The sequence below is a fragment of the Pleurodeles waltl genome, chromosome 1_1 (genome assembly GCF_031143425.1).
Source record: "Pleurodeles waltl isolate 20211129_DDA chromosome 1_1, aPleWal1.hap1.20221129, whole genome shotgun sequence".
Lineage (NCBI taxonomy): Eukaryota > Metazoa > Chordata > Amphibia > Caudata > Salamandridae > Pleurodeles > Pleurodeles waltl.
In genome coordinates this window covers 61,038,608-61,054,969 of record NC_090436.1, presented here as the reverse complement: position 1 = coordinate 61,054,969, position 16,362 = coordinate 61,038,608, and the positions used below count along the sequence as shown (strand labels likewise).

General features: G+C 43.3%; 1 protein-coding gene across 3 annotated transcripts in view; it reads left to right on the top strand.

The window, feature by feature from the left end:
- The window catches only part of DNAJB5 (DnaJ heat shock protein family (Hsp40) member B5), a 71,273-nt gene extending 63,931 nt beyond the window's left edge, over window positions 1-7,342 (top strand). For 2 of the 3 annotated variants that reach the window (XM_069213129.1, XM_069213044.1), the window contains one exon: window positions 6,777-7,342. In XM_069213129.1, the coding sequence (XP_069069230.1) occupies window positions 6,777-7,010 (234 nt within the window). In that variant the 3' untranslated portion in view covers window positions 7,011-7,342. The remainder of the gene's footprint in view (window positions 1-6,776) is intronic. The other variant, XM_069213214.1, reaches the window with a different exon arrangement.
- Window positions 7,343-16,362: the final 9,020 nt, after the last annotated feature.

Here is a 16,362-nt window from a genome sequence, read left to right as displayed (position 1 = left end):
GCAGGCCCCCCTTCACCCAAAAGCTCAGCAGTGTCTGCTTGAAGCTCCTCTGGTGTAGGTTCTGCACAGGGAGGGAATTCTTCTTCCTCAGAAGTAGAATCCACTGTAGAGGGAGGGATAGTAGGAAGTGGTTTGCTTCTACTAGCCCTAGCTTTAGGGAGCACTTGGTCCATTGTTCCAGGATCCAAGCTTCCCTGTCTTTTTTGCTTTTTGCCTGAGCCCTTGTCAAAGCAAAAATATGCCCTGGGATGCCCAGCATTGCTGCATGGGCCTCCAACTCCACATCTGACCAAGCTGATGTCTCCAAATCATTCCCTAATAGACAGTCTACAGGTAAATCTGAAGCTACCACAACTTTCTTTGGACCAGTAACCCCCCCCCCCCCCCCCAGTTGAGATTTACAACAGCCATGGGGTGGCTAAGTGTGTTGTTGTGAGCATCGGTTACTTGGTACTGGTGACCAAGTAGGTGTTGTTCAGGGTGGACCAGTTTCTCTATGACCATAGTTACACTGGCTCCAGTGTCCCTGTAGGCCTGAACCTCAACACCATTTATTAGGGGTAGCTGCTTGTACTTCTCCATATTAAGGGGACAAGCAACTAAGGTGGCTAAATCAATAGCCCCCTCAGAGACTAATATAGCCTCTGTGGTCTCCCTAACAAGACCAACCCCAACTAAGTTACCAATAGTGAGCCCAGCTACTCCCTTGGATTGGCTATTAGTAGGTTTGCTCCCACCACCACTGCTATTAGTAGGGACACTAGGTGTAGCAGTAGGGGTTGTAGTGGTAGGAGGCTTGGTGCTTTTCTTTGGACAACTGGGATCTGTTGTCCAATGGCCTTTTATTTTACATAAATAGCACCATGGTTTCTTTTCCTTGTTTTGATTTGAAGAGGATTTGGGCCCACAACCCCCACCAGAGTGTTTTTGTGGGCCTGATGAAGACTCATTTTTAGATTTGTCCCCACCCTTGTCAGAAGACTTACCATCCTTCTTCTTGTTGCCATCTTTGTCACCCCCTGTATGAACTTTTCTGTTCACCCTTGTTCTGACCCATTTGTCTGCCTTCTTTCCCAATTCTTGGGGAGAGGTCAGATCAGAGTCCACCAAGTACTGGTGCAACAAATCAGACACACAATTATTAAGAATATGCTCTCTCAGGATCAAGTTATACAGGCTGTCATAATCAGTAACTTTACTGCCATGTAACCACCCCTCCAAGGCCTTCACTGAATGGTCAATGAAATCAACCCAGTCTTGTGAAGACTCCTTTTTGGTCTCTCTGAACTTTATCCTGTATTCTTCAGTGGTTAAGCCATAACCATCCAGGAGTGCATTCTTAAGAACTTTGTAATCATTAGCTTCATTTTCTTTTACAGTAAGGAGCCTATCCCTACCTTTTCCACTAAATTATAGCCATAGGATAGCAGCCCACTGCCTTTGAGGGACATCCTGTACAGCACAGGCCCTCTCAAGTGCAGCAAACCACTTGTTAATGTCATCCCCCTCCTTATAAGGGGGAACTATCTTATGCAGATTCCTGGAATCATGCTCTTTTGCAGGATGACTATGGGGAATACTGCTGCTGCCACCATGGGTTTCTAAACCCAGTTTCTGTCTCTCCTTCTCTACTTCTAAAGTCTGTCTATCCAAATCCAGCTGTTGCTTCTTGAGCTTCAGTCTGGTTTGTTCCACTCTCAATCTATTGAGCTCCCTTTCTAACAATCTGTCATCAGGGTGGGTGGGAGGGACATGCCTTGAAACAGAAGTATGGTGAGAATGGACAGAAGGAGACCTGTCCCTTACAGAGGGCACCCTAACAGCTTGGCTAACAGAAACATCAGTACCACTGTGGTGAGAATAAATGCTTTTGCTATGATGTGAGACAACACTATTTGTATGGTGTGGCTCTTCATCATTACCAACTATGCTAGACTGTCTAGTAATGGGCAGGCTAGGAAGTTTCTTTCCTGAATCTTTTCCTGGGGGAGTCCCTGGATCAGATTGGGAACCATTAGCTTCTTTTTCAACAGATGGGGCACTTCTTGCCTTATCTTGTTCTCTAAGCATGTTAAGTAACAATTCCAAGGAAGGATTCTTCCCTACACTCAAACCTCTCTCTACACAGAGACTCCTTGCTCCTTTCCAGCTAAGGTGGTCATATGCAAGTGTGGACAGATCAACATTTTGGCCTGTGCCAGACATTTTTAGAGAGAGTTAAAGTGATAGAAAAAGAGAAAAAAGTTTGTCAGAGCTTTTAGAAAGACAGAGAAAAAAAACTTTTTTAACTTTTTAGAACTTTTTAGAAAGTTAGAAGTACTTTTCAGCACTTAGAAAAGAGTGAAAAGAGGAAATGCTAAACTTTTTGGCAATGTGTATATACACTGAACTTGTTTTGTATATTTTTCTCTTATGAAAAGTACAATGACAAGAGTGGTAAGTAGTCTCAAAGCACTTATCCCACCGCTGCACAACCAATGTAGGAGGCTGGACTGGCTTGTAGTGAGTACCAAGGGGTACTTGCACCTTGCACCAGGCCCAGTTATCCCTTATTAGTGTATAGGGTGTCTAGCAGCTTAGGCTGATAGATAATGGTAACTTAGCAGAGCAGCTTAGGCTGAACTAGGAGACGTGTGAAGCTACTACAGTACCACTTAGTGTCATATGCACAATATCATAAGAAAACACAATACACAGTTATACTAAAAATAAAGGTACTTTATTTTTATGACAATATGCCAAAAGTATCTCAGTGAGTACCCTCAGTATGAGGATAGCAAATATACACAAGATATATATACACAATAGCAAAAATATGCAGTATAGTCTTAGAAAACAGTGCAAACAATGTATAGTTACAATAGGATGCAATGGGGACACATAGGGATAGGGGCAACACAAACCATATACTCCAAAAGTGGAATGTGAACCACGAATGGACCCCAAACCTATGTGACCTTGTAGAGGGTCGCTGGGACTATTAGAAAATAGTGAGGGTTAGAAAAATAGCCCACCCCAAGACCCTGAAAAGTGAGTGCAAAGTGCACTAAAGTTCCCCAAAGGACAAAGAAGTTGTGATAGGGGAATAAGGCAGGAAAGACACAAACCAACAATGCAACAACGCTGGATTTCCAATCTGGGGTACCTGTGGAACAAGGGGACCAAGTCCAAAAGTCACAAGCAAGTCGGAGATGGACAGATGCCCAGGAAATGCCAGCTGCGGGTGCAAAGAAGCTTCTACTGGACAGAAGAAGCTGCGGTTTCTGCAGGAACGCAAAGGGCTAGAGACTTCCCCTTTGGAGGACGGATCCCTCTCGCCTTGTAGAGTTGTGCAGAAGTGTTTTCCCGCCGAAAGAACGCCAACAAGCCTTGCTAGCTGCAAATCGTGCGGTAAGCGTTTTTGGATGCTGCTGTGGCCCAGGAGGGACCAGGAGGTCGCAAATTGGACCAGGAGGTAGAGGGGACGTCGAGCAAGACAAGGAGCCCTCTTAGCAGCAGGTAGCACCCGGAGAAGTGCCAGAAACAGGCACTACGAGGATGCGTGAAACGGTGCTCACCCGAAGTTACACAAAGGAGTCCCACGTCGCCGGAGACCAACTTAGAAAGTCGTGCAATGCAGGTTAGAGTGCCGTGGACCCAGGCTTGGCTGTGCACGAAGGATTTCCGCCGGAAGTGCACAGGGGCCGGAGTAGCTGCAAAAGTCGCGGTTCCCAGCAATGCAGTCTAGCGAGGTGAGGCAAGGACTTACCTCCACCAAACTTGGACTGAAGAGTCACTGGACTGTGGGAGTCACTTGGACAGAGTTGCTGGATTCGAGGGACCTCGCTCGTCGTGCTGAGAGGAGACCCAAGGGACCGGTAATGCAGCTTTTTGGTGCCTGCGGTTGCAGGGGGACGATTCCGTCGACCCACGGGAGATTTCTTCGGAGCTTCTAGTGCAGAGAGGAGGCAGACTAACCCCACAGCATGCACCACCAGGAAAACAGTCGAGAAGGCGGCAGGATCAGCGTTACAGAGTTGCAGTAGTCGTCTTTGCTACTATGTTGCAGTTTTGCAGGCTTCCAGCGCGGTCAGCAGTCGATTCCTTGGCAGAAGGTGAAGAGAGAGATGCAGAGGAACTCGGATGAGCTCTTGCATTCGTTATCTAAGGAATCCCAAGAGACAGAGACCCTAAATAGCCAGAAAAGAGGGTTTGGCTACCTAGGAGAGAGGATAGGCTAGCAACACCTGAAGGAGCCTATCACAAGGAGTCTCTGACGTCACCTGGTGGCACTGGCCACTCAGAGCAGTCCAGTGTGCCAGCAGCACCTCTGTTTCCAAGATGGCAGAGGTCTGGAGCACACTGGAGGAGCTCTGGGCACCTCCCAGGGGAGGTACAGGTCAGGGGAGTGGTCACTCCCCTTTCCTTTGTCCAGTTTCGCGCCAGAGCAGGGCTAAGGGGTCCCTGAACCGGTGTAGACTGTCTTATGCAGAAATGGGCACCAAAAGTGCCCATGAAAGCATTTCCAGAGGCTGGGGGAGGCTACTCCTCCCCTGCCTTCACACCATTTTCCAAAGGGAGAGGGTGTAACACCCTCTCTCAGAGGAAGTCCTTTGTTCTGCCATCCTGGGCCAGGCCTGGCTGGACCCCAGGAGGGCAGATGCCTGTCTGAGGGGTTGGCAGCAGCAGCAGCTGCAGTGAAACCCCGGGAAAGGCAGTTTGGCAGTACCAGGGTCTGTGCTACAGACCACTGGGATCATGGGATTGTGCCAACTATGCCAGGATGGTATAGAGGGGGCAATTCCATGATCATAGACGTATTACATGGCCATATTCGGAGTTACCATTGTGAAGCTACATATAGGTAGTGACCTATATGTAGTGCACGCGTGTAATGGTGTCCCCGCACTCACAAAGTCCGGGGAATTGGCCCTGAACAATGTGGGGGCCCCTTTGCTAGTGCCAGGGTGCCCACACACTAAGTAACTTAGCACCCAACCTTTACTAGGTAAAGGTTAGAGATATAGGTGACTTATAAGTTACTTAAGTGCAGTGAAAAATGGCTGTGAAATAACGTGGACGTTATTTCACTCAGGCTGCAGTGGCAGGCCTGTATAAGATTTGTCAGAGCTCCCTATGGGTGGGAAAAGAAATGCTGCAGCCCATAGGGATCTCCTGGAACCCCAATACCCTGGGTACCTCAGTACCATATACTAGGGAATTATAAGGGTGTTCCAGTAAGCCAATGTAAATTGGTAAAATTGGTCACTAGCCTGTCAGTGACAATTTGAAAGAAATGAGAGAGCATAACCACTGAGGTTCTGATTAGCAGAGCCTCAGTGAGACAGTTAGTCACTACACAGGTAACACATTCAGGTACACTTATGAGCACTGGGGCCCTGGAGAACAGGGTCCCAGTGACACATACAACTAAAACAACATATATACAGTGAAAAATGGGGGTAACATGCCAGGCAAGATGGTACTTTCCCACAGTCAGGAGTTTGGAGTGGTAGAGAATTTAGGGTGTGTAGAGTTGAGTCAGTAGTAGCTTGTTTCAATTGGCCTCTAATGATGTGAAGAAGGAGCCCTCCCTTCTCTAGATGTGAATATCAGCCCTGATTTACAAAGCAAGCTAGGAGTAGGATAAACGTTTTCTTCTTTTGCGGTCCCAGGCCCAAGCTCTCTGCCATCAACATCATATCATCAAACCCTCCACCACCAAGTCAGCTTGTTAAAGTAATCCTTACACTAATTTTCTTTACATGCTACGCAAGGGGTGTTGCCATGTAGGCTATCTAGAGTTGTGCTAATCTGTGCTTATCCTTGGCAACTCACACAGTCCTTAAATCTCTGCTGTTTAGACCAGTTAACCAACATGCTAAAAATATCATTTTATCTCAATGGACTAAGTAAGTTAGACGCCTGGAAACAAATAGCAGTGTTCAGATACCTCTTGGCATTTTGAGTAGTTATGGTGGATGTAAACATTTAAACATTCCCCAAATTGTTTCTTCTATGATGCACCATTTTTTAAACAAACGGAACTTCAGCTGGTTTGTGTAATCTCGGACTAGCGCGTCATAGGCAAAGATTTTTTGACACCTCAGCCTGCTTGCACTGACGGAAGGCAGACAATGCTTTAGGATCCATGTTTAGGTCAGTAGAGTACTAAATAGGGGATGGAGAGAGAGGTCCTGTTTATTGGTTGCTCAGAGACTATTTGGCAAGTATATGTTGAATTTTAAAACAAATTGAAAGCGATCAAGTGTAATGTGAAAATATCAGTGTTTAAATCTGTTCACTTTTTCCCTTTCCAAGGTTTGCCTACACAAGACGACCAAACTGACTTCATCATTAGACTAATATGATATACTCTTCACGGTTCAATCTTTTAGGCCCCCACTACAAATGGCCGGTGGCTGGGCTGGTATTTATCGTATCTGGAAAAATCTAACAGTGCTGGGTCAAAATTTGATCAACTGAAGAGGGATTCATTAGATTCTATGTTCTTTGGACATTGCATGTATTTGCCTACCAGTAGTACTTACCGCACCTGAATTTTACCTTACCATACCCTTTTCATTCAATGAATAGCTGGTACCCATTACTTAGGCTGGTATAATAAAGCTGATGTCTCTGCTAGTGTAATGGGGAGGGGTAATGTCTATTACTAAGATGGCATTCGTCTTTTAAGGGCTGATCTTGCTTTCTTCAGTCTGCTTTCCAATTCCAGGACTTTGAGGAGTTCCAGTTGATGGGCACCTAAAGTAACTGACTGCTTTCCTCTCTTACAGGCACTCTGCGGCTGCACAGTAAACATTCCCACCATCGATGGCCGTGTGATCCCTCTACCATGCAGCGATGTCATCAAACCAGGGACAGTGAAGAGACTGAGGGGTGAAGGCATGCCTTTCCCGAAGGTGCCCACCCAACGGGGAGACTTGATTGTGGAGTTCCAGGTGCGATTTCCAGACCGAATACCTCTGCAGACAAGGGAAATCCTCAAGCAGCACCTACCTTCTTCTTAGAGCTGCCTCAGCAGATGTATCAAAAGCAATACGTCAGAAGCCTGTACCAGAAAGCCGTAATCAGAACTATGCCATATTGTCCCAGTAAAGAAAAGCAGTGCTGCCACCTCTTCAACTCTTCATTTTATTTTTCTAAAATGAAGTGTTTTGTCCTGATGGATTTTTTTTTTAAAAGAATTGCCCTATTTTAAATCACAAACTACTGACCTGAACTTTCTTGAGTCTGTTGTATGCTGCGTCTTGTACACCTTGGCGAATTCTGAAGCTAGGTTCACTGCTTCCTGGTCCCAGTCTCTTGCTGCTTTTTTTTTTTTTTTTTTTTTTTTTTTTTTTTTTTTTAAATAAGCCTTTGCCGTGACCATGTTTCCTAGGACTGTAGTGAGTACCACAATGGAGACGCAAGCCAAGACCTCCATCAGTTTTGCAATCACTCAATTTATCTGCACCTATTTATATTCGCGCCGAACTTTGACGCCGTTTTTAAGCCCCTTTTTGTGGAACACATATTAACCTCCTTGGGGCTGGAGGTCAGTGGGGGTAGGGGAGGGAAGAAAGGCGTTGTAAAGAGGTTTGTTTATAATCCTTGTAAATATAATTTATGAGAATCTACAATTTTAACTTTATATGAACGAACAAAATAAAGCATAATTTAATGCTTTTTCCTCACTGACGCAAACGTATTTCCCGAAGAGTTGTGTGCAGATCATGCTACTTGTGTCAGTTTTGATGTACTTTCAGGTATTATCTTTTGATACTGTAATCGGTGCCAAAGGGCTGCTGTTCCTAAACACTTAGGCCCATATTTATACTTTTTTAGCGCCGCATTTGCGGGATTTTTTGACGCAAAAGCGGTGCAAACTTGCAAAATACAACTGTATTTTGCAAGTTTGCACCGCTTTTGCGTCCAAAAATGACGCAAATGCGGCGCACAAATAGTATAAATATGGGCCTAAGTGGTAAAAATACGTAATGAAAAAAATGTCAAGGCTACAGGTTCTGAGGTGAGTGCTTCACTCCCAGCTTTGACAAGTGGGTAGTAAGTTGGATTTTTGTAGGCAGATAGGCTCATATATTCATTTTCAAACTTGGATATTTTGTTTTGTAATGCACATTTTGATGCTAGTATTCCGCGTAAGTAAAATATTGTCATATTTTTACCACTGAAGATACTCTTTGGAGCTCAGTTCCACCAAAGCTGCTTCTTTCTTATACATCAGTAGCAGAACGGATCCCTGAATATCCAATGCCCTTAATCTTTGGGTTGGGGAGCGGGCCAGGCTGAGAAGAGGGGGTTAGGTAACCCATACATGCCAACCCTCCCGATGCAGGCGGGAGACTACTGATATCAAGGCAGAAGGCTGATTTGGATTGCAGACTCGTGATCTTCTGGAAACAAGGGTGCTTGAGCACGGGAATATATACACTAAGCCACACGCTTTGCCCTTTATTCATGGATGGGGACATTAGAGTGTGTCACAGGCCGTGAAATTGAACTTTTAGCAGTTTTACATAGCCCATACTAAAAGACTTTAAAACTTTGTTTTTGTTTGAACTATGATATTAAACTGCCAAAAATGAAATGCTCATTGTCACCATACATGCCAATAGACCTGATTCCGGCGGATTGCCTCTGCTTCAGTCTGTCAGTGGGTAAAATATATTCTCCCAACTATTTTTTTTAAATCTCCCAATTGCCTGCTCTAAAATGTTGGCCTGTATGGGGTAAGCTACTAATTTTAGGGTGTTGCACGGAGCTGCTATTGCCCTTATCTGCAGCCGCTGGCCAGGGGAGCCTCCATGCTCCTGATATGGGCTCTTTTGACTACAGTGAATGATTGCAAGCCCGCTCCTTCATGGGCTATATGGCAGCTAAGCTTAGCTTACTTGATGTTGTTTAAAGCAGTGCAACATGCTTTATTTTCTAAAAAAAATTATTCGATTGTGTGGTTTCCTAAAGCAAATGGAACAAGTTTACAATTAAAACAGAACTTAAAGGGTGGCTTTAATTCAATTTTATACAGAATAAAGTGCAAATTATTTTTTGAAATCCTCTATTCTGGTTTTCTAAATGCTTTTCCCTACCTTTCACTCAAAGGGTTAAGTGCTGCTAGACCAATTTCTGAAAACCTAGGCACTGGCTTGTGAAAAAGTCAGTAACACAGAAAAATGGAAACCCAGCCCAAATAATTGCATAATTTGGCCAGAAAAGTGAAATGTGACAAGATACAGATTTGACCCTGTTTTATTTTTTTCTGTGCATCTTGCCTCTTTTCCATTTTCCCCATTTTCGTTAAATACACTTTGAGCATTTAACATGTTCTGCACAGACGCACACATTCTGTCACCTCATTTGAAAATGTCACGCTCTTCACTTTCAGCACAATGGATATCAACACACTTAAACCGAACAAGGAACAAAAATCACTCCCAGCAGGCCCCTAACTTGTTGCAACCCACACCCTACCCATCCATCAATACACACTTGTTTTCTTTGCTTGACACACTTCCTCCCCTTTGATTTATCCCTGGATGTTTTCATTTTTTTTCTGTTTGTATTTCTGTCAGCCATTGTTTAGTTCACATTTTTTCCTGATGCTGCATTTTTTGGGTGGATGATAGGAAGATATTTTGTCCACCCGACCTCGTCGTTGAGTATGCATGCTCCCCTTGGTCGTAGTCTCGTAGAGGGGTGTGTTTCTCTACAAGGATCCAGGTTGCTCCCTGGAAAGGCAAGAGACTTGTTTGAGGTAGAGTAGGGATGTGTAGGGGATAAGTAGTGATGAGGCAGAAACGATGCTGTCTGGAGGAAAGATTAAGTGCTATGTTAGGAAGGTACACGTTTGTGTACAGATGGTGCAAGTATGTGTTTAGTTGGATGCAGCACCCTGTATAGGTTGTGGGAGGTTCAGGGCTCCAAGTGGGGTACAACAAATCCCTTGAATGAAAACTATATACTATATTTGGCCTCTTCCAGCAAAAGGTTCTGTTCTTGTAATTCACCACTTGCAAGAGGATATGTCTGAGATCACATAAGTAGATGGATAATCCATGTTTTCAAAGCAAAATACTGGTCCTCACCAACCGCGTTTGTCTGTATGTCTCCTTGTACACGGGATACAGACTTATTACTAGTCCCGTCTACAGAGGAGGAAAGGGAAGTGAACATAGTAAATTATTGTGGTTCAGGTGCAACATTTTAACAAGGGGGTGAATGGAGGAGTAAATTAAACGTTAGTATGAGAGACAGGCTGGAGTGCATGGAGCATCAGGTAAACTAGGAGTTAGAAACAAAAGAGAGGTAAATGGAAAAGAATGGAAACGGCAACCGGAGACTACATTTTTAAAAGGTAGGGGTCTCAAAAGATTTCTGGAGGTTGCAGGGGATCTTATTATTTTTAGTTTTGGAGGGTGGTACCACTGATATTTGGTCAGAGTTTGCTGGTGATAAAAGTCTCTTCTTTCAGGAAGGTGAGGGAGGCAAGGTATTATTCATTAAAGTGGATGATGCAGGAATGAAGAGAAAGATGGAATCATGATATCGAACATTTTTTAAGCGAAAGGGGAAATTGTGTCACTTTTTGTAGTAGTAGGACCGGCAGTACAATTCTATCTTAGACCAGAAGGCCAGTCTCTGTTTCTCTTGTCTCATGTCTTGATTTGCAGACAATATTATCGAGCACCCACCCAACAGACAATATTTTCAATTTATAAGGAATGTTTGGCTTATTTTACTCCATTTCATTTATGATCTGAAACCATTCTTTCAACTTTTTGTCCTTGTTTCATCAAAGTTGAGTTACACATAGGCAGCTTCCCTTTTCTGGGCTTCATTTCTGTGCTTTGGACAACTCATGAAACGTCCTGCAGTTCAGAACAGCCCCCGTCTTTTATTAGTGTGATGTGCTCCACTCAGAGGGAGACTAAATGGCAAAAGCACACGTTTGTTCAGATCAGTTCAGCTTCAAAGTCTTTCTCTAACCAGACCTATCACTAGAAAGTATGTCTTTAGTTCAGTATATGATACAGAGTTATTGGCTCAATAGACCTTCTTTTAAGTGTGGAATATAGCGACTCAATACCCCCGAAGCAAAAACGTAGCTTAAAACAAAACACTATGGGGAAAGAAAGTATGGATGAGACAAAATGCAAACTACAAAAAGTAAAAGTAAAAATAAAAATGATCATTTATATCCACCAGTCAGTTTTAGAAGCCAAATGTATTTTTGTCAAGTCTCTGTAGTTGCTTGCGGAAACCACCATGGCAACACTACCATTGCGATGTGAAATGTGTGACTGAGGCCAAGGCAAGCCTACAATACCGTTACAGAATTATTACCCTTGGCAAATGAAAAGTGTGACAACTTTCCTTTTTTCAAAACATCAACCAGAAAGTGAGATTCTGCATTTTTTAGTTTGTATTAATAAGTGAGAAACCGTGGCAGTATTGCTTCTTTTAAAGCCTTATAAACTCTCGTACATTATCAATCAAACATGGCTCATTTTTCCAGTTCAATTTGTGGGAGTCACAACTAGTATAAACCCCTGGGGGCCCACCAAACAATATCCAGAACTGCAAGATACTTTGTTCAGTATTGTGAATTAACACCCATGAACAAATTGGCAGCCACTCTTTAACAGCAAAATTGCTAAATTCTCAAATTGTGCATGCTGGTTCGTAACGAAAATAGGCCCCAAAAAAAAACTTACAACTGGCCTAGAGGATGCTATTTTTACTTTGGACCTCACTCTTATCTTAAGGCCTTTGTTCCACAAGGGCTGTAATAAATGGGAATTGCACACTACTGAGGTCATTTCTGTGACTGTAACTTGTATAAGTAGACTAAGCACAATTAAAATTGTTTGCTAAGGTTATTTTGGCTGTTTTTTTCTTTGGACTGTACTTTCCTAGCTCTTAGTTTAGGATTGTGGTTGCATTCATACATTGTATCAGCGGTGCAGAATATTTGTTTTCCTCAGTGGGATTCTGTTCTATGTCCGTAAAAGGTAAAATGTGTGCGAGATCCAAGAATGCGTCTCAACAAATACAAGTTTTCCGAAATCAATAGCATAATAAAACAATCTGCCCAATTAGGCGATATTTACTGTCTTTTTAGGTGTGGCCCAACAGCACAAGTGTCTGCATGACTTGGTGTTACCAATTCATTAATTATACATGAAGTGGACATTGACTCCACCCACGAGTATTGTTCTCTCACCTCATGCTAGTGGGTGTTTGATGCATCAGTCTGCGCTCTGTTGAGTGCTTGTGCTATTCACGTGGTACTGTATTCTAGTTTAAAAGTACAGGGAATCGTCACAAATGGACTTCTTTGTCTGTTAGTTGCATTATACTCGACAGCAATCGTTTTTTGTTTAGCTTTTTTCAGTACAGCATGTTTTAAAAAAAATGTTTTACTCAGGACTCAAAATGCAGCAAGACCTACATTCTTTGCTAATGATCTATGTATCTCTATACCCACACAAATGGCCACATTTGGCTAATAACACCTGCAATATAAAACAGATTGAAAATAAATGCAGGAAATGGTGTCCTAATACTGACGTACGAAGAGTTGTAAAACCATGTCCCTGCCACTTTAAGAATTTCAGCAGGCTGCCCTTTCCCATCATGCCGACAGGCAGTTCGTGTTTTTCATCCTGTTTTTTGGCAGAGGGTTGCTATCTCATGAGGTCTTACATTTTCATTTTTTTTTCTATTGACATCTGGAACACTTAGCAATTTTTGCTGTTTTCACTGAAGGTTGATGCCTTCCTGTCATTTTGGCCCCATACCATCAGGTTTTGATATATATCCTGTCCATGGTGGTAAAATGTCCAGCAACGACGGCTATTGTTTGTGTGGTCTATCTCTTGGAACTCATTTCAGGATTTGTAGTAAAATGTCTTACGAAGAATGTTGCAGCCACCAGATTTACTGCAACATGTGACACAAGATGTGGTTGTAAATTGAGACCTCTAGAGAGCAAACTGTGGCACAAGCTCATGCTCTGTCTGTTTCACTGCAAAGGACTCAGCCCCAGGCCTACAACCGGCAGTCCAGTCACCAACTCCTGTGCAGCAACCTTCAATAGAGTAGCCTTCTGTTAAAGCCACAATTCAGGCTCAAGATGTCCGTGGTGGTACACCCATTAATAGCACGCGACCCAACCAAAGCCAAGTCTTCTTCATAAGAGCGGTTGAGATGTTGAATGTGAGGAGCACTTTTGTCGCAAATGCTGGTGACAGCCGTGCAGTGAGTCTGCCAGTTCAAGGAGGGCTCGAAGGCGCAGCTGCATTGCACACTGTTGCTATTCAGACTCTGGGTCCATACCTTCTACTGATTGGCCTGTTGTGTCTCCAGTGTTGGTGGAATCTGCTTCTTTCAGAATTCCACCCATTGACCACCTGTTTTCATTTCATGAACTTTCTGATAGAGCTGCAAGGAAGTCCACCATCCATACCATTACACCGGAGGTTCAAATGTCTGCCATATTTTAAACTATTTACATGAAACCACAAGAATACACAACAGCTCCTTTGGTTCCTCAACCGTTTTTCAGTTCATCCAGTTAAAATGTGACTGAAGAAGAAACTTCGACCTGAGGACTTTGACCCAAAGTTATTAATAAAGAAAATCCTATGACAGATTCTTAGATGGTTTCATAGAAAATACCACTCAATATGTTCTATGTTATACAATCATCCAAAGCAATCTAGCTAGAAATGGGATGCTGTGGGAAGGAAACAGATGTACCAGATATTTGGTATTGTCAGGACTGCATTTTCTCCTGTCCTCCTCTGTCGTTACTACAGCCAATTTGTTAAGCATCACCAAAGGGACAAAAGAGAATACTTCTAAGAGATCATTAAAGAACATGTGATCTTTTCTGATAATCTGATAGGACTTGTGAGGGACACAGCGGATCTTGCCACTGCCAACAGCTGACGCTTCTTTTAGCTGAGGCTGATGTCTTTGGACTCCACAAACACAGAAGAAAATGCTAGAATTACCATTCCATGGATCTTTGTTGTTTTAGGGCCAGATGTACGAACCATTTTACCGGCCTGACCGGTAAAATGCATTTTGCCATGTACAAAAGGCAAAATGCGATTCAGGAACTTGTTAGCGAATTGCATTTTGCTTTTGCGATTCGGTATCAGGGGTGTGTTTAGGGCGTCCCTTCCTAAAACTGAATCGTATTGGCATGTATGAATGTTTTGCAACCATGAATGCGGTCACAAAACAATTGCAGTTACCACCAACTTCCAGTTGGTGGTAACCATTTGCAAAAGGGAAGGGGTCCCCACGGGATCCCTTCCCCTTTGTGAATGGAAGCACAAAACCTTTTTCAGAGCAGGCTCTCTGAAAACATGAAAAGAAAACCTTTCATTTTTCTTTGTAATGCATCCCGTTTTCCATAAAGGAAAACGGGCTGCATTAGATTGAAAAAACTGCTTTATTGAAAAGCAGTCACAGATGTAATGGTCTGCTGTGCCCAGCAGGCCACCATCCCTGTGAGTGTTGCCGTTCCCAATGGGGTCGCAAATTGTGACCTACCTCATTAATATTGATGAGTTAGGTACTTTGCGACCCATTTGGGAATTGAAAAATGTGCTTTACAATGTTGTACATTTTGTTTTGTGACTCGCAATTCCCAAAAAGGTTGCACATTGCGAGTCGCAAAAAATAAATCATACATCTGGACTTCAGTTGGCTGAAGGCATAACGGGCATATCTCCACCTAGTGCAGTGGTTGAGCAGCTGAACTATGGCTGGCTTCGTAATTTTCAAGGAGCAGGTGGGACCCATTTTCCTTGCTTAAAGGCTGTTGACTCCCTTGTTACACTACTGTGAGGAAATTGGGGAATAGAAAACACAAGAAAAAACCTTAAGAACATCAGGCCTTGGAAAAGAGTTCCATTTAAGGGCTTTGGCAAGAGCAGACAGCATTCCCATACTCATTTCTGGAACAGCCAACAGTAGAAGAAGGGGAACGTTAGCTTCGGTCATTTCAGAGACAAACGTTTTCCTGTGGCAAGGACAGTAAACAATAACATTGGGCTGCTCTCATGAAAACATAGCTCACTCTGCCTGATCCCACAGTTTTTCATCGTGGTGGGCTAGAGGGCATCCAACCATTATCAAGAAGCAAACAGTTGCAAAGAACATATACCATGCTAGGTCTTGTGCAGAATAGGTAAGAAATCAGGTTTTCATCTTCCCAAAGTCAACAAAGGGAAAGTATACTGCTATGTTTTAAGAAACCTTGCTTACTGACAAAATTGCTACAGAGCTGGTGGTAGGAAAGCTGTCAAAGGGGCTTACTCGTGCTAGTTGGCTCTTTTTTTGCGAGCAGGAATTTCACCGAACCCTAGACCCCAAGTGGCATGTTTATGGTGCAAGGGTGCCTGCATTGTAAGGAGGATTGTTTGTGTGCATGGAGGGGCACCTCTCTACTAAAAAACAATCCTCTGATTCATATTCCTTTTTCTATGTCTGCTGCAGAATGCATAGAAAGAGGAGAATACGAGGCGATATAAACATATTTGTCCTCGTTCCATCTCACCTAGGGAGGTGTAGCAGTTTTGGTGCATTCCCAGTTCTACCACTTTTGAAAAATCTGGGAATGAGTCAAACTCTATAGGTGATGAGCAGGAACATCCATACAACACCAATGGAACGCCTCCCTGCGGCAGAGTAATGCAACATAGCGATTTGCGCTATATTGCATTACTCTGGACTCATCATGGCACTCAGCGCGACACAAGGTGGCCTTGCATGGCTTGATAAATCACATTTGCATCCTGCATGGTGCAAGAGCAACGCATCTCCCTTTTAAATATGACCCCATATGGGCAAACAACTGGCTCAAGAAGGAAAAATAAAAAATATTAGCTCTTCGTCAAATTTTCCTTCCCTCATAAGGATGTGTGCTTTGTATCTGCAGGAATTCTATTTTTTCATGTCCTAACCCACACCAAATATCAGAGATTTTTGGCCTTCAAGGTTAGTAACAGATTTGGCAATGGAAGTTACTGCCATTTGGTCTCAAAGCAACTCATAGAGCCTGCTCAACAGCCATGGCAGTGGTACCGTCTTTTCTACACAGTCAGCATATCTTCATTTAATTTGACATAGACAATTGTTGATAAAAGCTGTGTCTCAGAGGAATCTGCACACTCTCCAATTGACAATAGTCCTTAATAATTCGGGTCTACATATCAGCAGTAAGATTTCAACACTTGAGCCAGGTCAGTCTATGCAATATTTAGCAACCAATCCTGGCACAAAAAGAGGAAGTGTTCCTTTCCCAATAGAGGTTTCTGTTCTTTGATCAGAAACTGCTTCTGT